At 42.9% G+C, this 25,914-nt stretch overlaps 2 protein-coding genes across 3 annotated transcripts in view; both read left to right on the top strand.

Annotated features, from left to right (window-relative positions):
- The window catches only part of LOC123774590 (max-interacting protein 1), a 739,857-nt gene that overhangs the window by 6,100 nt on the left and 707,843 nt on the right, over positions 1–25,914 (top strand). For both annotated transcript variants that reach the window (XM_045768985.2, XM_045768983.2), the window contains exon 2: positions 1,476–1,578. The gene's annotated coding sequence lies outside the window, so the exon portion shown is untranslated. The remainder of the gene's footprint in view (positions 1–1,475; positions 1,579–25,914) is intronic.
- On the top strand, positions 7,819–9,882 carry LOC138351952 (uncharacterized). Its single transcript, XM_069304121.1, has one exon. It carries the CDS (start codon positions 7,819–7,821, stop codon positions 9,880–9,882), a length of 2,064 nt encoding a protein of 687 aa, XP_069160222.1.

The raw sequence follows: 25,914 nt of genomic DNA, 5'->3' as shown, positions 1-25,914 counted from the left end.
AACGGATTCCCATCATACTATCGAAATAAAAATAACAGATTTTGGAGTAATCATGCCGGGAGAAAGTGCCTTAAAGAAAATTATAAGGTCCTTGTCACAGCTGCAAAAAAAAAAATGCATAGGCTGAATAGAAGAATATTTCAAACACGAGATGCCAGACCTATGACGGTAAATTTTAATAATTATTGTTAATTATTAATTTATAAGACAATAGTGCTTTCCAGGATGAAATACGTTTGCATACTAACAGCCCCATTTAAAACTGGATAACACCAGGATAACGTGCAGAGATCATTTAATGGCCGAATGCATTCAATAACCATCTATTGGGACCGCTTAAAATTTTTCAACCCATATTCTCCAGAGCGCAGGCGAGATACATAATAATTTAGATTTGGAAAATATTAGTGGGACTAGTTTCAAATCTTCACACGAAAATAACTCGTGAGACCAGAAGGCATGGCAGGAAGTGCAAGGTCGCCATGATGAAAAGCAGATATGCAGTGTGCATGCTACGGGACAATTCAATCAACGTTGGGGGCAAAGACTTCAACACTCGCTATATCCATAAGGGGCATAATTAGCCGACCTCTCACGGTGTTAACAAAATTGACAAAACACCTTCAAAGTATACCTGTTCAACAGATAGTGAGTCATGCGTCAGACTGCGAGCAGCGGCGTCTAACAGCCTGGTTGATCAGACTGGCAACCTGTAGGCCTGGTTAGAGTTCGGGCCATGGAGACATTGATTCGTTGAGCCATAACAAAATTATTAAAATATTCATGGCTTCACTAGGTAAGGTAATTATCGGGAGAAAATACTAAACCTTTACGACAATATAGCACTTGGAAGGGATAAGATGAAAAGGCTTTAGGATAGGACGGAGGAAAGGAATGGTTCCTCACCACTTGGACAGTCGGGGATTGAACGCCGACTTGCAAGAAGCAAGACCACCACTGCCGTCCCGTCCAAGTGATTATTGGCCTTCACTAGACGTCAGTATTACAGTGTTGAAACTGAAATCTTGGTCTCATAAAATGCTAAGGATACATTTTCTACATACTGACAAACAAACATGAGTTTCTTGAACATATTTGTCACACTATAATAACTCTCGTATAATACTTAACAAAATCGTGTGAAGTGTTGTCATTACGAGCCCAATTAATGACCAGTCTGCATTATTTATGCAAGTTTATAGACGGTAATAAACTCGATAGGATATTATACTGGCACACGTAACCTATGTGAACTCGACCTCTGAAATGGTAGTTTTGTTCAATTCATATTAATATGAATTGACGGTATTACTATAAATTATATTTGGATGACATTATATATATACGCTTCGTAAATGTTATTTTTTATACATATATAAGAAAGATAGCAGTCGTTAATCATGTGATGCATTCTTTTGAGAACAATAACGCCAGTGCTTCATAAATATTAATGTTTCCCATGTTTCCACCTACAGAGATGGAGCACGGCTATGCCTCTACCTTACCTATGCCCGACCACTACAGATATTCAAAATCCTCCAAGCGATCGCGATCCAAATCTAAGTTGCAGAGTAACCGGTGAGTCAGATTTAAAGCACGTTATATTCTATACGTTAAGGATAGGATTTTAGGTTGTTAAATAAAATAATTGCTGTTCAAATGCAATTTTATGCTTGGGAATCATGTAATATAGACTTTAAAAATAGACTTCTAGGCTTCACGCAAGAAGGGCATGCTAGAGGTGTTTATATTGCTGGCTACGACCTCAAGTGACTAACGGTCACTAGCCTACTGCATCTTCAGGGCAATGCTACGGTTTTAGATGATTATGGAGCACAGAATTATATTAGGCACCCATCTCACAAATCTGAAAATTAAAGAAATGACGTTTCGGTCCGTCTTGAACCATAATCAAGTGTACGTATATGACTTGATAATGGTCCAGGGCGGACCGAAACGTCATTTCCTTTATTTTCAGATTTGTGGGTTGGTGTCATATTTTCAGTCTTGTTATTGTGACTGTTTTTCACGTAATAATACTTGTCTAAAAGGTGGGAATATTGACAGTAATTGGAAAATATACCCTACGAAAGCTCAAGTTTAATGCCCCACGTGTTATTTTTTGTGGTACATTAAATTATAGAATTTGTAAATAAAATGGAACAAAAAATCTATTAAATTGTGGGGCATTTGATTTTTAGGTAGCAAAGTAGAGTTGTTATTTCTGTTTTAATAATAGTAAATCTTAGTGCATTATATAATTAAGAATTGAATTTAAACGCATATTAATATTATGGTTTTAAGCATTAATAGCAGTTCTCAGATGGAAAATGATAAGTTGTTGTTTTGAAGATTATATAGCTGTAGCTTACAAATTGTATTTGAATTCTCTCTCTCTCTCTCTCTCTCTCTCTCTCTCTCTCTCTCTCTCTCTCTCTCTCTCTCTCTCTCTCTCTCTCTCTCTCTCTCTCTCTCTTTTTTCTTTTTTTTAAGCCGATAGGATGCAGCTAGAATTGGTAACCGTAAGAGTTAACAACTTGGCTGTAGCAAGTGGGGTACCTGTGGATGGGGTGGCCAGCTGTAACACATTAAAGTATTACGCAATAATAAGCACGAACTCGTCCTTCACATGGGGAAGTCTACATGGAAGGAATCGGTGTACATGAGATTAAGATTAGGACATAAATATTGCTGGTAATACGTTGCTCATGTCTATGAAAAAGATATGAATGCAAATGATTAATTTAATATGTAACACATTCACACGGTGGGTCGCTATGTCCTATAGTGTAAATTGTTTGAACAATGTGGAAATGAAAAAATTTGTAGTATACCACATCAAATTGTATAGATACGTGTTAATGGTATGATAGAGGCAATTCTTTGGAGGTTCAAAGACTGCACCAAGAATGTAATACAACATTTAGAAAAAATATGTTTTGTAATATGTACTTTGTGGCAACAACTGAATAATGAAAATGTGTTTATAATGTATAATATGACTATTATTTATATTCTGTATTTGTGAGCTTCTTAAGGGGCCCTGTTATAGAGGAGGGTAGAAATAACCTAAGCTACTCTATCCTTTTGAGATGTATTTTATCTCAATGCATTCCTTAAACTTTAACATGAACTAGGGATGGAGGCGATATTTTGGCATCCCATTTTATTATAAGCCTTTACACTACTTGGTAGTAGTCCAGGATGGACCGAATCTTTCCATTTCCGAATCTAGGACGGATCTTTCCTGCCTCTGTTCTCCATAGACACCGTCTTGTTGTATGGGCTATTATACACAATATGCCCAAACGTGAACCTTTGTCGTGGCTCTGTTGCTGTAGACTCTTGCTCTTCTGAGTAAATAGTTAAACGCTCTACTCTTCTTAGCAAGCGTGATCTGACTTAAGTTATCTGCCCCTCTGTACTCTCTTAACTCTTTTGCCCCATTTTATTTTGTCTCTACTTTGGTTATCTATATTCGCATCTCCTTTATTTACTGTTTTGTGTTTATTCTTCATTCGTTCTTTGTTTCTTTGTTTAGTTTCTCCTTCCATCTCATAGGGAGCTGACTTTAGCTTGGTTTCCGTGTTGTTGTTTTAGACTCAGCTACTCGGAACAAAAAGTTCCAAGCAGCACGGGCTGTGGTGAGCCCGTCGTGCTTACCTCACTCAGATGTGCCCAACCGATTTTCGTGTTATATTTTTTCCACTTATACCTCATCTCACCACCTCTCCGGCCTTATAATGGCGTCCTTTCCCATTATTTCTTTACGGGCTATTCATTCCCGTGCCACCTCATGGGTGGCTTAATCTTCATCAATCAATCAATCATATTTTTTATAATTTTTGATATATACGGGTACAATACGGACGTATTTAGGGTCTGATCTTTTCATGTGTGCGTTAGGTTATTTGATAAACTTAAAGTTATCATAACCTTTTAAATGTATGTCAGTGGATAAAGCAAAGCCTTAGAGATAATTTGAATTATGTGCATTCATAAAAACCGATCAGCGATTGGCAAAACAAAACTTGATAATAATCGTAATTGGAAAACAAATTATCAAGAAAAATGTCTTGATAAGAAAACGCCGTATCAAGGAAAACAAAACAGTTCAACTTAACGCTTAGAATTTAACAAAAATTCATCGATGGCAATTTTGCACCTCGCCTGCACTGCAAGAGAAGCATATGGGAAATAAAAGCCTATTGTTTTTAAGTTTAATGGTGAGTAGGCTAGTAAATAAAGCTTGTATTTATGGCGACAAAAGCCAGGGGTAACAATGAAGTCGAGACTGGAGGCTTTGTTGGCCCAGAGTTTCAGAGTCGGCCAACCCGGTACGTAATGTCCCGTGTTTAAACTAGCGATTTATATATATATATAATATTTGAGCAAGCTTGAGTATGACTTCTTCCTGCTCTCCTCCTCTGACACATACTCCACACCTCTTCTCAGAGCCACCCAGGCTCATCCTCACGATAAATATTAAGTCTCAATCATTTTATACAATTAAGTTGTAAGCAATTCTACTCAGGGTTGAGCTCTTGGACCCCGCCACTCTAACTTTCAGTTGACTAATGCACTTACTCCCCACCTTTTTTTTTCTCATATTTTTTAAATATTTCTCTCACACATACACACACATCCACAAAGTGTTGGGCCACGATACCTGGTTAACTCCAAGGATGGGACGGGGGGAAGGAATAATGCCCAACCACTTGGGCTGGACGGTAGAGCGACGGTCTTGCTTCATGCAAGTTCGCGTTCAATCCCCGACCGTCCAAGTTGTGTGACACCATTCTCCCCCCCCCCTCTTCCACGTCACGTCTTAAATTATTATACTGATTCCTTCCAAGTGCTTTATAGTCGTAATGGCATGGCGCTTTCTCCTGATAGTGTCTCCCGGATACCTATTTAATGCTAGAGGAACAGAAGCATCAAGGGATAGAAAGCAATATTTGTTTCTATCTTGGCCGGAATTCGATCCCGGGGTCACTTGATCGTGAGGCTGGCGCGTGTTTGTGTAATTACCAAAATGTAGTTACAGGATGAGAGCTACGCTCGTGGTGTCCCGTCTTCCCAGTACTCTTTGTCGTATAACACTTTGAAACTACTGACGGTTTTGGCCTCTACCACCTTCTCACTTTGCTTGTTCCAACAGTCTACCACTCTGTTTCCAAAAGCAAACTTTCTAATGTTTTTTCGACACCTCGTTTCCTTATCTTGAAACCGTGTCCTCTTGTTCGTGATGTTGCTGGGTTCAGGAATTCCTCATTGTCAATTTGGTCGATTCATGTTAGAATTTTGTATGTGGTGATCATATCACCTCTTTTTTCTTCTAACTTCTTGTTTAAGCATGTTTAATGTCTGTAGTCTCTCCTTATAACTCTTGTTTTTCAGTTCTGGAAGCCATTTTGTAGCATGTGCGTGTGTGTGCGTGTGTGTGTGTGTGTGTGTGTGTATTCACCTAGTTGTGCTTGCGGAGGTTGAGCTCTGCTCTTTCGGCCCGCCTCTCAACTGTCAATCAACTGTTTCTACTACTACTACTACTACTGCTACTACTATTTTTTTCCTCACACTACACCTAGTGAGAGTTTACCTATTGTGTGTGTGTGTGTGCGTGCGTTCGTGCGCGTGCGCGCATAATATCCAATTCAAGATTGTTCACAGTCTCATTTAGTAAACATTTTATCACTGTGTACGTACTCTCCATATCTTCACCTGGGGCCAGATTCACGAAGCAGTTTAATGAAAGTACTTATGAACGAGTACATCTTTCCTCAATCTTTGACGGCTTTGGTTACATTTATTAAACAGTTTACAAGCATGAAAACTTCCCAATCATCTGTTGTTATTGTTATAAACAGCCTGCTGGTGCTTCGGAGCTCATTAACTGTTTAATAATTGTAAACAAAGTCGCCAAAGATTGAGAAAAGATGTACAGGTTCGTAAGTGCTTGCGTAACTGCTTCGTGAATCTGACCCCAGATCTGCAACTTGTCAGGAAACACACAATACGGAGATGACATTATATTGTTAGTGAAGGCTGCTTCACTAACAATATAATGGTAACAGCTTGGTAGGTCGTATCACAAAAAAGGAGGGATGTTCCTTGATTGTCATTTGATATATTGCAATGACAAAGACAGGTCACAGTAGGAGTCACTGCTGGTGTGTGTATGTGTTGTGAAAATGGGTTTGGTACGTGGTGAGTGAGCCTTCGTCTCTCTGTCATTCTGTCTGTCTGTTTCTCTCTCTCTCTCTCTCTCTCTCTCTCTCTCTCTCTCTCTCTCTCTCTCTCTCTCTCTCTCTCTCTCTCTCTGTCTCTCTCTCTCTCTCTCTCTCTCATTATTTCGCTTGTTCCCCTCGCTCACAATGGCCGTGGTTTAACTATTGCCAAAAGACGGTCACGAATATGCTCTCGACAAAGGTCGAGACAACATTATTCCTGATTTACCTCACCTTAATTGTGCCGGCTAGACTTCAATAAATTATGAGTGATTTAGTACCTGGCAGACTGATAATTTACGCTCCGGTACCATAACACGTGGAGGGAGGGGGGGGGGGGGGCAGGGAGGAGTCCCGTTCAGCAAGTATTGGATGTCTGAGCATAAATCTGGGAGTGTGTTGCTTAAAGTTTCGATTTTGGGTATAGGTTGCAACCATGAGCGTATTGCATAAGCTTATGAGCGTATTGCATAAGCTTATGAGCGTATTGCATAAGCTTATGAGCGTATTGCATAAGCTTATGAGCGTATTGCATAAGCTTATGAGCGTATTGCATAAGCTTATGAGCGTATTGCATAAGCTTATGAGCGTATTGCATAAGCTTATGAGCGTATTGCATAAGCTTATGAGCGTATTGCATAAGCTTATGAGCGTATTGCATAAGCTTATGAGCGTATTGCATAAGCTTATGCACACGCTCATGCAACGATGAGCGTGTGCATAAGGTCACATATCACGTGGGAGTCTTTTGCGTGTCTTGCCAGACGGCTTCAACTGCAGCCATATTATATTTTACAATTTAATCACTGTTGTTTGATGTTGTGTTGGCCGCGAAAAATACACAAAGATTTTAGGCTAAAAAGAATTTGCAGATAAATTCTGATTAATCGGGTAATTACATGAATCCGGCTATTCTTTGCTGCGGGTCTTCGTTTGCTGTATATCTGTGTTGAGTATGTTCACAAACTAATATGATTAGATAACTGTTTTTCACATCCTGGTAAAGCAGATTTAATCAAGAATTTGTATGATATTACCGAGTTAATAAATAATAATAATAATAATAATAATAATAATAAGAAGAAGAAGAAGAAGAAGAAGAAAATCGTTAAATTATTTCTATTTATAGTAATCTTATTTTTCCCCTCACATAAAAGTACTCGTATTGAGTACAATGTTCATACGAAGTTAGCGACTTCGTATTACAAGGGAAACCCCCTTGTAACACGAAGGGGAACCCCCCTTGTAACACGGGGAACCCCCTTGTAACACGAAGTCGTATGGTACCCGAACCCGGGCACCGCCGGGTACATTATCTAGGGCGTCTATAAAGTAACGTTGATATAAACCTAACCAATCTAGCCCTACCCTAAACTAGGCCTAACCTGACTTAGTCCTATAATATGTGTAACATATTTAGCCTAGGTTTAATTTTTGTCATAATTGTTTTACCGCCTTGTTATCCCACGCCAACTCGCGGGAGATTTGTAGATTTGCACACTGTGCTATAACCATTTCTTGATTACATGATATATAACAAGTATTTTCTAATATGAAAGAGCGGGAGAGAAGGAACAGTTAAATTGACCACATGCCAGTGTTGGACGACCTCCAACACAAAAACAAAAAACTTATTTCTGGTGCACCCAGTGGTGATACACCCAGTGGTGATACACCCAGTGGTGATACACCCAGTGGTGATACACCCAGTGGTGATACACCCAGTGGTGATACACCCAGTGGTGATACACCCAGTGGTGATACACTCAGTGGTGATACACCCAGTGGTGATACACCCAGTGGTGATACACCCAGTGGTGATACACCCAGTGGTGATACACCCAGTGGTGATACACCCAGTGGTGATACACTCAGTGGTGATACACTCAGTGGTGATACACCCAGTGGTGATACACTCAGTGGTGATACACTCAGTGGTGATACACCCAGTGGTGATACACTCAGTGGTGATACACTCAGTGGTGATACACCCAGTGGTGATACACCCAGTGGTGATACACCCAGTGGTGATACACTCAGTGGTGATACACTCAGTGGTGATACACCCAGTGGTGATACACTCAGTGGTGATACACCCAGTGGTGATACACTCAGTGGTGATACACCCAGTGGTGATACACCCAGTGGTGATACACCCAGTGGTGATACACCCAGTGGTGATACACTCAGTGGTGATACACCCAGTGGTGATACACCCAGTGGTGATACACTCAGTGGTGATACACTCAGTGGTGATACACCCAGTGGTGATACACTCAGTGGTGATACACCCAGTGGTGATACACTCAGTGGTGATACACTCAGTGGTGATACACCCAGTGGTGATACACTCAGTGGTGATACACCCAGTGGTGATACACTCAGTGGTGATACACCCAGTGGTGATACACCCAGTGGTGATACACCCAGTGGTGATACACTCAGTGGTGATACACCCAGTGGTGATACACCCAGTGGTGATACACCCAGTGGTGATACACTCAGTGGTGATACACCCAGTGGTGATACACTCAGTGGTGATACACCCAGTGGTGATACACCCAGTGGTGATACACCCAGTGGTGATACACCCAGTGGTGATACACTCAGTGGTGATACACTCAGTGGTGATACACCCAGTGGTGATACACTCAGTGGTGATACACCCAGTGGTGATACACTCAGTGGTGATACACCCAGTGGTGATACACCCAGTGGTGATACACCCAGTGGTGATACACTCAGTGGTGATACACCCAGTGGTGATACACTCAGTGGTGATACACCCAGTGGTGATACACCCAGTGGTGATACACCCAGTGGTGATACACCCAGTGGTGATACACTCAGTGGTGATACACTCAGTGGTGATACACCCAGTGGTGATACACTCAGTGGTGATACACCCAGTGGTGATACACTCAGTGGTGATACACCCAGTGGTGATACACCCAGTGGTGATACACCCAGTGGTGATACACTCAGTGGTGATACACCCAGTGGTGATACACCCAGTGGTGATACACCCAGTGGTGATACACCCAGTGGTGATACACTCAGTGGTGATACACTCAGTGGTGATACACTCAGTGGTGATACACTCAGTGGTGATACACCCAGTGGTGATACACCCAGTGGTGATACACTCAGTGGTGATACACCCAGTGGTGATACACCCAGTGGTGATACACCCAGTGGTGATACACTCAGTGGTGATACACCCAGTGGTGATACACCCAGTGGTGATACACCCAGTGGTGATACACCCAGTGGTGATACACTCAGTGGTGATACACCCAGTGGTGATACACCCAGTGGTGATACACCCAGTGGCGATACACTCAGTGGTGATACACTCAGTGGTGATACACCCAGTGGTGATACACCCAGTGGTGATACACCCAGTGGTGATACACCCAGTGGTGATACACCCAGTGGTGATACACCCAGTGGTGATACACCCAGTGGTGATACACCCAGTGGTGATACACCCAGTGGTGATACACCCAGTGGTGATACACCCAGTGGTGATACACTCAGTGGTGATACACTCAGTGGTGATACACCCAGTGGTGAGTCTCCCATTGATTATTCATCCAGTAGTGATGCTAGTGGTGGTGTGTGCAGTGGTGGTGTTAGGCGGTCATGTTTATAGTGGTTGGTAGTAGCGGTGCTAGGGGTTAGTGCAAGTGGTGGTAGTTCATCCAGTAGCGTTTCGTATCCTGGTAGTTGTGGTACCCAGTGACGATACCAAGATTTCGTCTGTTGACTGTACCATAGTTATGAGGTTTTGGTGACTGTCAACTAAACATTGATGGCAGGAAAATGTCGAGAGGTCTGTACAAGCTGTCCTCTCAAATCACATTTTGACATCAAAATCCCAACGGTCAAAATATGAGTACCATAAATAATAGAGGCTCGCAAACATTTACGTGTTTTATGCACGTTTCATCGATTGGACTAGGTTATTATCGTGCAGTTTAGGACATCATTTTCTGTCCGTTGTGACAACTCTAGAGGACGGGCTGGTCTTCCTCTCGCCGGTGGTGGGAGGAAGAATACAGCAGTCTATTATCGCCGGTGGAGGGAGGAAGAATACAGCAGTCTTTTATCGCCGGTGGTGGGAGGAAGAATACAGCAGTCTTTTATCGCCGGTGGAGGGAGGAAGAATACAGCAGCCTATTATCGCCGGTGGTGGGAGGAAGAATACAGCAGCCTATTATCGCCGGTGGTGGGAGGAAGAATACAGCAGCCTATTATCGCCGGTGGTGGGAGGAAGAATACAACAGTCTATTATCGCCGGTGGTGGGAGGAAGAATACAACAGTCTATTATCGCCGGTGGTGGGAGGAAGAATACAGCAGCCTATTATCGCCGGTGGTGGAAGAATACAACAGTCTATTATCGCCGGTGGTGGGAGGAAGAATACAACAGTCTATTATCGCCGGTGGAGGGAGGAAGAATACAGCAGCCTATTATCGCCGGTGGTGGGAGGAAGAATACAACAGTCTATTATCGCCGGTGGTGGGAGGAAGAATACAACAGTCTATTATTAATTTGAAAGCGATACGAAAATCGAAACGGGGTTCAACATATTTTATTAATTTTTGTTATGCTATTGTGAACTTCAATTTACTCAAATACATAACGTTTGACCTTTGTTTCGTTGTTAATTTAGGTTAGTAATACTAAAAATTTCATACAGTTTATGCAATTCATTTGCTAGGCTATTTAACTTTTAGAGAAAATAGGTACTGTATATCATTGAGAGTCAAATGCGATACAGCTAACCTTTGAAGGTAATGTAATTAATGGCATCGCCTGTGAAGTACATTTGAAGAGTAGCATTAATTAAGCTTTACATAACGGAATCTATAGAGCGAATGTAGAATAAGTCCATACGAGTGTAAAGGAGCCGACATCCTCAACGAGGAACGCCTATATGGACGAAGCCATTAGAGAGGCATTGAGTGCGGAGATCTTAATTCACATTGTTTCGCTCACCTTGAGGTAAAGATAAATGGATTTAGTTTCTTGTGGAAACCTTCTCGCCTGTTCCGCACCATTTAGTAGGGAACTGTAAGGCTGGAAGGGAGATAGTGGTTTACAGACGTTGTTAAATTGGCTACGTTACCTAAGTTATTAGTGTCAGAAGTAATCTGACAAGAAGTTTTTATAATGATGTACCTAGGAAGACTTTAATAATTATTAAAAAACACAAATTACTGACAAATCATGTATAATCTGATTAGATATTCTAGTTTACACATACACTCATCCTTCATAAAGACAGTACATATACTAATAATATTGTATATACCCTAAATATTGAGTTGTGTACAACATACACTACATAATTTGGCCTATTGACAAAAATTATAACTAATGCGATCCTCAGTGGCGGGCAACATAGCCTAAACTCGGCCGCTGATGATTGTATTGCTTATGAGTTTGTCAATAAGCTGTCACATGGTGAACCATTTGGCATGTAAAAAAAAAACTTATTTAGGTTATATACCAAACTTTCGTTTCATATCGTTTCGGACAATGGCTATTGAATGAACACAATGTAGTTTACTCCAAAAAAGCAACATCAATAATAATATTTGTAGCACTAATAATAATTATAGTAATAATAATAACCTATATTGAGGTTATCTTGAGATGATTTCGGGGCTTAGTGTACCCGCGGCCCGGTCCTCGACCAGGCCTCCACCCCAAGGAAGCAGCCCGTGACAGCTGACTAACTCCCAGGTAGCTATTTACTGCTAGGTAACAGGGGCATCAGGGTGAAAGAAACTCTGCCCATTGTCTCTCGCCGGCGCCCGGGATCGAACCTGGGACCACAGGATCACTCCTCCAGTGTTCTGTCCGCTCAGCCACCGGCTCCCGCCTAGCCTATAATACTGGCATAACCTAGCTTAGTTTAGACTCCCAATGTTCAGTCATTGCAAAAACTTCTTCGTTACAAATTATAATCATTCCATTACAGTTTTACATAATTTGTGTATATATATATATATATATATATATATATATATATATATATATATATATATATATATATATATATATATATATATATATACACACCTCTCTCTCTCTCTCTCTCTCTATATATATATATATATATATATATATATATATATATATATATATATATATATAGAGAGAGAGAGAGAGAGAGAGAGAGAGAGAGAGAGAGAGAGAGAGAGTACTTAAGAGACTTCGTTGGGATTTATGATCCCAAATTAACTGAAGGAGCCGGTCAGTGGGACACTTGCGAACTCTCAACCCGCGACCAACTTTTCCCAAACGACTGCATAACGTTTGCAGCGTTTCTGTAACTGTTGATATAAATACAATGAACGCTTGATATAGGCGTTTCGGCCCTTAAAATATAGAAATAACAAACATAAATAACATCACATGAGACCAAGAGGCATGGCAGGATGTGCAGAATACCCCCGTTGAAAAGCAGAGGTGCAACAGGTACTCTGAGGGAAAACTGTATCAACATCAGAGGACCGAGACTGTTCAACACGCTTCAACTACACATAAAGGGCATAACTGGCAGACCCCTCACAGTGTTCAAGAGAGAACTTGACAAACACCTCCAAAGGATACCTGATCAACCAGGCTGTGATTTATACGTCAGGCTGCTAGCAGCTGCATCAAACAGCCTGGTTGACCAGTCCAGCAACCAGGAGGCCTGGTCGAGGACCGGGCCGCGGGGACGTGGAGCCACTAAATCATCGCAAGATGACTCTCTCTCTCTTACGTACAAGAACATCATGTAGGATTACTACTACCATAAATTCCTTAATTGAAGGCTGAACTATTCGTTATAATTGGGTTAAAGCGTAGTTGTGAAATAAAATAAGCAGTCATGCTAAATGCCACAAAGTCAAAAAGTTTAGCGATGTCGACAGCGCTGTGTTGCAATTGTTACTTAGAGGATAAGATAACCCAGAGTTAAATCCTGGCAGGTGTGATAGCAGAGTTGGCGCGAGGAGGAGCGGAGAGAAGGGGGCGGGGGTGGGGGGGGGGGAGAAGGGGCAGGGGGGGGAGAAGGGGGGGTGGGGGGGGGGAAGGGGGGGGCGGGGGAAAACCGTCATTAGTTTCAAAGCATTATACGACAAAGAGAGAACACCATGACAGTAGCTTTCATCCTATAACTACACTTAGGTATTTATGCAATTACACACACACACACATTTTACATACGGAGGGGCTGAGTAGACAGCGCTCAGGGTTCGTAGTCCTAGGGGCCCAGGTTCGATTCCTGGCTGAGACAGAAATAAATGGGCAGTTATTCTTTCACCCTGATGCTGCTGTTCTCCTAGCAGTAAATACGTATCTAGGAGTTAGGCAGCTGCTATGGGCTGCTTTCTGGGGAAGTGTGTGTGTAATATATATATATATATATATATATATATATATATATATATATATATATATATATATATATATATATATATATATATATTATATATGTAGTAGACATATATACTGTAAATTGGGTAGAAACACTGGGCCCCAAGAGCTAATAGCTCGATTCTGCAAGCACACCTCTCTTTCCTCTCACTCATCTCTCTTCTGTGTCACTGGCATCTGTCTCTCTCTCTTGCTCTCTAGTTCTCTAGCTCTCTCTCACTCGCTCTCCTTGCTCTCGTTCCCTCTCTCCCTCTCCCTTCCTCTCTTTCCCTCTCTATCTCTCCCTCTCCCTCTCTCCCTCTCTCTCACTCGCTCTCCGTCTCTCTCTCTCTCTCCCTCCCTCCCTCCCTCCCTCCCTCCCTCCCTCCCTCCCTCCCTCTCTGTCTTCACCTCTTTCCCCCTCTTTCTTGTCCTTTCTTTTTATTTTCTCTCCCAATCTCTCTTTCTCTCTGAGAAAGGCATAATCAGAGAACACTGTATAATAAATATCAGAGGTCCACGGTTGTTCAACGTCCTCCCAGCGAGCATAAGAAATATTGCCGGAACAACCGTGGACATCTTCAAGAGAAAACTAGATAGTTTTCTCCAAGGAATACCGGACCAACCGGGCTGTGGTGGGTATGTGGACGCCTGCGGGCCGCTCCAAGCAACAGCCTTGTGGACCAAACTCTCACAAGTCAAGCCTGGCCTCGGGCCGGGCTTGGGGAGTAGAACTACCAGAACCCTATCAAGCAGGGGGAGAGAGGGAGCGGAGGAGAGAGAGGGGTAGGGGAGAGAGAGGGGGCCGGGGGGGAGAGGGAGGGGTGGGGGAGAGAAACTGCTAGAGAGAGAGAGAGAGATTTACATATCAGTGCTTACCTATCAGTGAGCACTGGGACGTGAAATCTAACTCTTCATGACCCGCGTATTAGTCTTGTTATACCTGTTGCGTTATAACTGAACCATTCTGATGTTTGAATTCTTGTGGAAAGGGGAAGACTACTCCATAATCACCATAAGTGTTTATGGTGTTTAATTTACTTATTATGCACCTATGCCCATCCTGTGAATGGTAGTGGACCCCATACCCACTGTGTGAGCGGTAGTGGACCCCATACCCACTGTGTGAATGGTAGTGGACCCCATACCCACTGTGTGAGCGGTAGTGGACCCCATACCCACTGTGTGAATGGTAGTGGACCCCATACCCACTGTGAGCGGTAGTGGACCCCATACCCACTGTGTGAATGGTAGTGGACCCCCATACCCATCTTGTGAGCAGTAATGAAAAAGGTTATAGAGGCACAAATTGGACTTAGGAACTTAACCCTAAAATTCGTTTAACTAAGTTACAGCACTGATGAGCTAGTTACATATTTCATTAATATAAATAAATCAAGAGTTTCTTCAATTTCACGATGATCAACTAACATCACCGTGACCTCAAATGCCCTTAACACACATTAAGTGGAAGCGCACAGGTTTGTCGACTGCTAAACATGGCTCTCGCTCTGCACAGGACTTAATTCTTTCTTGTAGGACGCCATTTCAGTCGACAATTTCTGATCGACGGAGTGATAAGAGTCAATTCTCTGGGCGTGACTTTACAGTTGGTGGCAGCAGCTGGTGAAGAATGGTCGTTTGCCGTGCACTAGAGGTTGTCCCTGTGACGTTAAGATTGCTATTTTGATCTCTATAGGGTAGAGGGGCAGCCATCTCTCGGGGACGTCTGTTCTTGGAATGGGGAGGAACTGTCCGCTGGGCACCTGTTTCAGAAACAATTTTTTTGTTGATACAACAATATCCAATATCATCTGCCCGAAACGCTATGCGTATTAGAGGCTTTGCAAGAATGTAAAATGCCAATCGTATGTTATCTCACAAACCCATTGTACCTTGAACAAATTCACAAGGGCCGTGACGAGGATTCGAACCTGCGTCCGAGAGCATCCCAGACGCTGCCTTAATCGACTGAGCTACGACATGGTCAAAAGGACCATGTCTACACGCCTGTACAATTATAGGGGTACAATTTCTGTGTCCATTGTACCTTGTGTAAATAAAATTATCATTATTATTATTAATAAACGAGGGTTGGGCCTCTGATATTTTGGTTTACTGGAAGTTGTGGGCGTGTGAGGGAGGAGGAAGAGTTCACCCTTGCATGTGAAGAAAGACGTATGCAATAATGCACTGATGCAATACCTAGGGTGAACCTGTCCTCAAGGGTTTATGACTCGGTGTTGCACCTAGGGTGTCACTGAAACCTGTCTGCCTATAGAACACCATAACCCCGTTGCCTTGGCTCTAAACGTGGTCGGTATAGAAAGTACAGAACCAGTTTCTGCTAAACTCGTGCTCGTGACCTCGTTATCGTGGCATGGGTGGGTCTGACATGATTACACCATCACTCACCCCTTCCTCTCACCCATCCTCACTATCACGTCCTCTCACCCACCCACCCTCACTATCACGTCCTCTCACCCACCCACCCTATCACGTCCTCTCACCCACCCACCCTCACTATCACGTCCTCTCACCCACCCTCACTATCACGTCCTCTCACCCACCCTCACTATCACGTCCTCTCACCCACCCTCACTATCACGTCCTCACACACCCTCACTATCACGTCCTCTCACCCACCCTCACTATCACGTCCTCTGAACCACCGTCACTATCACTCACCTTCTTGTTCTCAGTTATCATACTACAGCGTTGGTCGTCTTCACACTTTCACCTCACCCCCGCCCTTCGAATCCTGGCTGGCTACACTTGTACCTCACTACTTTAGTGCTTGGCTACACTTTTTCGCCACTTTGTGGACTTGTACACCGGCCCTGCTTGGTTACACTTGTTCGCCACCACTTTAATACACTTGTACTCCGTTACTTGGATACACTTGTACTCTGCTACGTGGTTACACTTGTACTCTACTACGTGGATACACTTGTACTCTACTACGTGGATACACTTGTACTCTACTACGTGGATACACTTGTACTCTACTACGTGGATACACTTGTACTCTACTACGTGGTTACACTTGTACTCTACTACGTGGATACACTTGTACTCTGCTACGTGGATACACTTGTACTCTGCTACGTGGATACACTTGTACTCTACTACGTGGTTACACTTGTACTCTACTACGTGGATACACTGTGACCCACCTACATCAGCATTTGGTGTCGCCACTGATTAAGTACGTAATTATCAACAGAAAGCGTCTAGCCCGGAAAACCTTGCTGTGGAGTCAGTTTTAGTTTCATATTCAGTTTAGGCTTGTATCCACCCTATACAATGTTCCCAGTGGCTTGTAAAAATCCCAACTGGTTTACCAACATCCAGACACATGACAGAGAAATACCTACATATCTTAGTCTTATATATATATATATATATATATATATATATATATATATATATATATATATATATATATATATATATATATATATATGTCGTACCTAGTAGCCAGAACGCACTTCTCAGCCTACTATGCAAGGCCTGATTTGCCTAATAAGCCAAGTTTTCCTGAATTAATATATCTTCTCTAATTTTTTTCTTATGAAATGATAAAGCTACCCATTTCATTATGTATGAGGTCAATTTTTTTATATTGGAGTTAAAATTAACGTAAATATATGACCGAACCTAACCAACCCTACCTAACCTAACCTAACCTATCTTTATAGGTTAGGTTAGGTTAGGTAGCCGAAAAAGTTAGGTTAGGTTAGGTTAGGTAGGTTAGGTAATCGAAAAAACATTTATTCATGAAAACTTGGCTTGTTAGGCAAATCGGGCCTTGCATAGTAGGCTGAGAAGTGCGTTCTGGCTACTAGGTACGACATATATATATATATATATATATATATATATATATATATATATATATATATATATATGCGAACAAGCCTGAATGGTCCCCAGGACTATATGCGAATGAAAACTCACACCCCAGAAGTGACTCGAACCCATACTCCCAGGAGCAACGCAACTGGTAACTACAGGGCGCCTTAATCCACTTGACCATCACGGCCGTCAAAAGGAAGTGATAGCCGAGGCTATTTGAGCCACTTCCCCGACGGCAACTCGGATGGTAATCTTGGGCATAGCATTTCACCAAATCACCTCATTCTTTGGGGCACACGTGAGGAACACAAATGCGAACAAAAGAATGTTCCTCACGTGTGCCCCAAAGAATGAGGTGATTTGGTGAAATGCTATGCCCAAGATTACCATCCGAGTTGCCGTCGGGGAAGTGGCTCAAATAGCCTCGGCTATCACTTCCTTTTGACGGCCGTGATGGTCAAGTGGATTAAGGCGCCCTGTAGTTACCAGTTGCGTTGCTCCTGGGAGTATGGGTTCGAGTCACTTCTGGGGTGTGAGTTTTCATTCGCATATAGTTTGTTCGCATTTGTGTTCCTCACGTGTGCCCCAAAGAATGAGGTGATTTGGTGAAATGCTATGCCCAAGATTACCATCCGAGTTGCCGTCGGGGAAGTGGCTCAAATAGCCTCGGCTATCACTTCCTTTTGTCGGCCGTGATGGTCAAGTGGATTAAGGCGCCCTGTAGTTACCAGTTGCATTGCTCCTGGGAGTATGGGTTCGAGTCACTTCTGGGGTGTGAGTTTTCATTCATTCATATATATATATATATATATATATATATTATATATATATATATATATATATATATATATATATATATATATATATATATATGCGAACAAGCCTGAATGGTCCCCAGGACAATATGCAACTGAAAACTCACACCCCAGAAGTGACTCGAACCCATACTCCCAGAAGCAACGCAACTGGTATGTACAAGACGCCTTAATCCACTTGACCATCACGACCGGACATAATGAGGTGATAGCCGAGGCTATTTGAACCACCCCACCGCCGGCACTCGGATAGTTATCTTGGGCATAGCATTTTACCAAATCACCTCATTCTTTGGGGCACACGTGAGGAACACAAATGCGAACAAGCCTGAATGGTCCCCAGGACAATATGCAACTGAAAACTCACACCCCAGAAGTGACTTGAACCCATACTCCCAGAAGCAACGCAACTGGTATGTACAAGACGCCTTAATCCACTTGACCATCACGACCGGACATAATGAGGTGATAGCCGAGGCTATTTGAACCACCCCACCGCCGGCACTCGGATAGTTATCTTGGGCATAGCATTTTACCAAATCACCTCATTCTTTGGGGCACACGTGAGGAACACAAATGCGAACAAACACGTGTTCCTCACGTGTGCCCCAAAGAATGAGGTGATTTGGTAAAATGCTATGCCCAAGATAACTATCCGAGTGCCGGCGGTGGGGTGGTTCAAATAGCCTCGGCTATCACCTCATTATGTCCGGTCGTGATGGTCAAGTGGATTAAGGCGTCTTGTACATACCAGTTGCGTTGCTTCTGGGAGTATGGGTTCGAGTCACTTCTGGGGTGTGAGTTTTCAGTTGCATATTGTCCTGGGGACCATTCAGGCTTGTTCGCATTTGTGTTCCTCACGTGTGCCCCAAAGAATGAGGTGATTTGGTAAAATGCTATGCCCAAGATAACTATCCGAGTGCCGGCGGTGGGGTGGTTCAAATAGCCTCGGCTATCACCTCATTATGTCCGGTCGTGATGGTCAAGTGGATTAAGGCGTCTTGTACATACCAGTTGCGTTGCTTCTGGGAGTATGGGTTCGAGTCACTTCTGGGGTGTGAGTTTTCAGTTATATATATATATATATATATATCACCACTCAAACTCATCTATGTATATGTCTAACCTGCACATGAAACATTCCAGTGTTCTCATGTCTGTTATGTTATTCGGTAATATGTTCTATAAATCAATAAACGAGAATTTACCCAGGTGTTTTCTGACTGTAAACTTATTCAATTGGTACCCAGTGCTTCATTGCGTACAAATGATTACCTTATGGAAGGCACACAGTAGATCATATTCTTATGAGCTGTTTGCAATTATAATTACAGAGCAGAAATACTGTTTTCAGATATCAGTACGATTTACCAGAAATACTACAAGATTCAGATACATTCAACGTCAGAGGACTCGGAAGACATTTAACCAATACAAAGATATTATATTTACGTATCTATTCGATTGAAGGACCAAATCCGCAACCCATTGTATATACTAGAGACTTAAAGGTTACAGTCTTACTCCCTCGTGAAATTGTTTAGTTACTGTGAGGGGGGTACAGACCGGTCTTCCTCACCCTTGCTGGTGGCACCTGACACCCGCCTTGATGGCACCTGACCCGCCATGATGGCACCTGACACCCGCCATGATGGCACCTGACACCCGCCATGATGGCACTTGACACCCGCCTTGATGGCACCTGACACCCGCCTTGATGGCACCTGACACCCGCCATGATGGCATCTGACACCCGCCATGATGGCACTTGACACCCGCCATGATGGCACCTGACACCCGCCATGACGGCACCTGACACCCGCCATGATGGCACCTGCCACCCGCTATGATGGCACCTGACACCCGCCATGATGGCACCCGACACCCGCCATGATGGCACCTGACACCCGCCATGATGGCACCTGCCACCCGCCATGATGGCACCTGACACCCGCCATGATGGCACCTGCCACCCGCCATGATGGCACCTGACACCCGCCATGATGGCACCTGACACCCGCCATGATGGCACCTGACACCCGCCATGATGGCACCCGACACCCGCCATGATGGCACCTGACACCCGCCATGATGGCACCTGACACCCGCCATGATGGCACCTGACACCCGCCATGATGGCACCCGACACCCGCCATGATGGCACCTGACACCCGCCATGATGGCACCTGACACCCGCCATGATGGCACCTGACACCCGCCATGATGGCAGTGGCCAGCGTCTGGGCCTGCCAAGAAATGGGCGTCCCTTCCCAGCAGAGCTGCAAGGCTCCTCATCGACGGACGACACGTTAATGGCTGTAAAACTCAATCTCCCCGCTCGTAACCTGGGCCACAAGCCTAGATATCCGCTCCCTTTTTTCCTACACTATTTTTTCCCTTTCCTTCTTTTTCTCTTTTCCAGAAATCCTCCAATTATTGCATGAATTTCCCCCTTCTTCTTAAATTTGTTGAAGTAGTTATTTCTTTCTTATTCTTGTTAAAATATCAGTTATTTCTTCTGTAAATTATTAAGCTGCAGTTGTGTTATTCATCTTACTCCCTCATATTTGTCTTTATTCATTTCTCGTAAGTCTTTTAATGTTATTCCTGAGGCCAGTCGTCCCTCTCTCCTTAACCCAGACGCAGAAGTCGTCGACCGTCAGTGGTTCCTCGCTTCTCATGATAAATAGTAAATTACATCATTTTCGTTTAATACCACAACGCTTTTTGTCTGACATTCTTTGATTTATCTGCGAGATGACTCCTCTCACTTTTATCCTGTGTATTTACATATAGCCACCCCACCGTATCTCCCAGTGTAAGGAGCAGTTATTTCCCCTTCCTTCAGAAATGAGATAAGCAGTCACTAGGTATAGGAAATAATCCCCTTCTCCCTCTCTTGGTAAGCAGTCATCACCCTCCGTCTCAAGTGTGGAGAGAAAGTGTACCAGCCCTTAATATAGAGTAATCACCCCATCCACCATCCTCCGCATCATTGCCATGCAAATGCTCTCTTCCCAGATTTCTGCTTGGCCCTCTTTTGTGTATTTTCTGCTCTCGGGTGATATAATGTGTTAGATCTCCAGCAGACTGCTCAAGTGGAACCGGTTTTCCGCTGCTCAGTCACTTTTGCTCTCTCATGTTCTTTTGCCTATAATGCTTATAATTGGTGTATATCTATATGCTCATAGTTCTGGTTCTTACCTGCGTTGGATTTTATCTTTTGTCGTGAGTTCTGTTATAGTTATTAACTTCCTTTTTTGAGAGGCAACGTATCTTTTAACACTTTTGCTTGTTTGGAAGATTTCTATATTGCATGTCATTCGCTTGAATTCTGTTGTTTCTCCTATTATCTTCTTTCTTGTTGGCATCGTTTTATATTCGCCTGTTCTTCTTGCTTAAAAGTGCTGTTTGTATGCCTTTGGAGCACCTTTTCTTTTTAATCTCAAACAATTACTTTTAGTATTTTTAATGCCAAATCTGAGCTCTGGGTGACTGCCGTCCCTTATCCCGTCCAAGAGCGAGCGTCTTGACCGTGCGTTCAAACCACAAGATTCCGGAAAGGAGAACTAGTTTTCATTAAAACCTCTTCCAGGTTGTTGGGCAGTTAACGAGGAAAAATAGTGGTAAATACTTCATATTATTCAGACTTTAGTGAGACATATGGAGGCCCATCCTCATGTTCCATGTGTAAATACAAAATATGGACTATACTTGTTTGCACTAGGCTGTTTTTTTTATACACTTAATTAACATGCTCGAAGCTCTATCATGAGACGTGCTTCATTCACTTTCAGCCAAGTGGGTTCGTATCCTGGCCGGGGAGGATTTACTGGGCGCAAATCCTTAACTGTAGCCTCTGTTTAACGCAACAGTAAAATGTGTACTTGGTTGTAACAACGATTCTTCGCGGCGGGAATCGTATTCCAGGGACCTGCCCGAAACGCTACGCGTATTAGTGGCTGTACAAGAATGTAACAACTCTTGTATATATCTCAAAAAAAAAAAAAAAAGTGAATGAAGCTTAGAATACCCAATACGCCATCTTGGAATAATTTGTCAAAGTTTCTGGAAACTTTGTTTTTCTATATGAACGTTGCAAAACTCACCGCAAGTATTAGAGTATGTAAGGGGAGAGAGTGAGGCATGACAACACTTCAGCGGACGCCCTACTCTCAAGGTTTCCGAATTATACTATCAAATAATAGTCCATAGTTGCGAGCAGAAGAGGGGGGTGGAACGAGCACCATCGCACTGCAGTAGTTCGGTCGGAAGATTGGAGATTTATGCGATTTTTTGTATTTTGTCGAGAAGTGAATTAATTGGATTTATTGATGCACAAGAGTTGGAAATATTAGGTATATCGGCGAGCACTCGTGGAAAAAAAGGCAAATTTATAGAGTTTGTTAAGGAGGACCGTGTGATATATTGGGTTATAACGAGGGGAGGCAGATTTATTGGCCGTTTGAACAAAAGAACACCATCCAGTTTTTCCCCGTTTAAAGATATATATATATATATATATATATATATATATATATATATATATATATATATATATATATATATATATAGGAGGGGTACCACCTCTGGTGCAAGTGTAGGGACCCATAGCTTCGGAGAAGAAAATAAAGAGTACTAAAGACCTTGTGGATCCTCACTGAACACTTTGATATTTTCTTCTCCTACCACCCCTATTCTTTTGGTATGTGTGTATATTTATCTAACTTTATTTGAAAATGTCACTACACAAAAAAGTTACAATATTGATGCCTGCAGGAGCGAAATATATATATATATATATATATATATATATATACAATTAATAATTTCGAGGGGGAGGGGGATAGCCTCCCTCTGGAGTGCATCTACATAGTCGCGCGCAAAGTCTGGAATGATTCTGAAAAGGCGAAAAGAGAAATAGCCTAAGACTACTACAAGCGAGGAAAGTGCTGATTGGTTGTGTTTAGTAGCGCGGAGAGCACAGTGTTTGGCCTTCTATGACGGACGGTCTCCATCACCGTGGGCATTAACTAGGAAGGTAGGCGCGGGCCGGGAGCAGGAAGACCATTTTGAATTCCTTTTACGATAAAGGTGTGGATTTCTTCTGTTAATCTAACGGACAAGTTATATATATCATATTTACTTATAAGCAAGCTAGGCCTGTATTTCTAGCTTTTTTTTCCTTTGGGATAAGCTCTTTATTTCTGGTGTTGATGGGCGAGGAAGGCCTTGATTTCTCTTGTTAATTAGCGCGGGAGGTGTGCTTTTTTAGGGTTGCCATCCAGGAAGAGAGAGCGGGGGAGAGTGTAGGGCTCATTAGCGCCATCGAGGGGAGAGGGGCTAGGAAGAGGGATCCCTGCGATAAAGACAAGGACTGGAGTAATGGTGTGTTTGTGTTCTCGCTTAGATGTACTCGTTGGCTTGCGTCGTCCACGGTGTAACTTCAGCTCTTGTGACCCGCCATTCCAGTTGTAGGTTCCTTCGTGTAATAACTCAGTTCTGTGTGCTTGTGTGTTTACTATGTGTGTTTGTGCCTGCAGGAGCGAGTTGTTAGCTCTGGGACTCCGTCGGTTGCCTAATGTACCGTCTCCCGACGTATTTGTATCTTTATCGCGTCTGTTACATATATTTATTTCTAAAATACACACACACACACACACACACACACACACACACACACACACACACACACACACACACACACACACACACACATATCACTGACATATTAGCATTGCAGGTCTGGAATCAGGATGATAAACTGATAATCGTCAACGCCTACAGCCCACCAGCAAGCAACACATGGACAAAGGAGGAACTGGATGACAAACAAGAGGGCCTCATAATGGTCATGAGAGAGATTATAGTAAAAGCAGATAGAGATAAGTGACGATTGTTGGTACTGAGGGACTTCAACTTGAGAGCAATAGACTGGGAGGCCTACGAGGCAAGAACGGAAGACATTTGGACAGACAGATTGTAAACCTCATTCTGGAGACATTCATGTATCAACACGTCAAGCAGGCCACAAGAATGAGGGAAGGGAATGTTCCGTCAATACTGGATCTAATATTCACCAAGAAAGAAGAAGAAATATATGACATCCAGTACCTTCCTCCCTTGGGAAAGAGTGATCATGTCCTGTTGGAAAATAAATATGCTTTGTAATATAATCTAGAAGAGAATAGGAACATTGAAACAGTTGATAAACTCGATTTCAAGAGATGACACTATGGGGAACTTAGAAAATTCTTTAGTGAGTTTAATTGGACAAACTTGGTGCTAGGCAAGGAAGTAAATTAGGTGTATGCCAAATTTTGCAAAATACATGACGAAGGCACGCAAACATTCATACCAAAACAGAGATGCAGGACCAGAAAACAGGATTGGTTCAATAGAAATTGTGAGAGAGGGCCTGAGAGGAAAGGACAAGAAAATGGGTTCAACATCGGAAGAGGCCCCAACCCGCAAACATACCACCACTACAAGCAAGTAACACTTACACAGCGATGAGCAGAGAGGCAGAAAGGAACTATGAGAAAAGTGTAGCGGACAAATGTAAAACAGATCGAGGCCTTTTCTATAAGTTCATTAAAAGCAAGCTGCATGTAAAGGATAAAATCCAGAGACTGAGAACGGGGAACGGGACTACTGAGAATGAAAAAGAAATGTGTGAAACGCTACATGAACACATGAACAGTTTCAAAGTGTGCTTGTACAAAATGAGGATTTCAGAGAGCCGGACCGTCCCCGCGGTCCGGTCCTCGACCAGGCCTCCTTTTTGTTACACACCCCCAGGAAGCAGCCCGTAGCAGCTTTCTAACTCCCAGGTACCTATTTACTGCTAGGTAACAGGGGCATCAGGGTGAAAGAAACATTTTAGCCATTTGTCTCCGCCTCCACCGGGGATCGAACCCGGAACCTCAGGACTACGAATCCGAAGCGCTGTCCTCTCAGCTTTTAGCCGCCCCAGCGTGGTAGTTAAAACACTAGTAAAAATAGTTAAAGCTAAATGGGTTGAAGACCTAGAGAGTAATGACATAATAACTGACAAACATTATGGTTTTCGAACAGAAAGATCCTGTGTACCTATCTACTTAGTTTTTATGATAGAGCCACAGAGATTTTACAGGAAAGGAAAGGTTGGGAAAATACAGGAAAGAGGTGGTTGGGTTTTACCGTGTCTATCTGGACGTAAAAAGACTTTTGATAGACTCCCACACAAGAGGCTGTTCTAGAAACTGGAACATGTTAGAGTGATGACAGGGAGACGTCTGACATGGATGAAAATTTTTCTGACAGATGATGGCAGTAATCAGAGACAATGTATCAGACTGGAGGAGTGTTACTAGCGGAGTACCACAGGGCTCAGTTCTTGCACCAGTAATGTTCATCGTCTACATAAACCATCTACCAGAAGGAATACACAATTATATGAACATGTTTGCGGATGATGCTAAGATATTGGGGAAGATAGGAGACGCAGACGATTGTAATGCCCTTCAATTTTATCTATAAAAAATAAGTACTTGGAGTGACATGTGGCAAATGGAATTCAATGTGAATAAATGCCATGCTATGGAATGTGGAATCGGA

The sequence above is a fragment of the Procambarus clarkii genome, chromosome 51, assembly GCF_040958095.1.
Source record: "Procambarus clarkii isolate CNS0578487 chromosome 51, FALCON_Pclarkii_2.0, whole genome shotgun sequence".
Lineage (NCBI taxonomy): Eukaryota > Metazoa > Arthropoda > Malacostraca > Decapoda > Cambaridae > Procambarus > Procambarus clarkii.
This window is presented reverse-complemented; position numbering and strand designations above follow the sequence as displayed.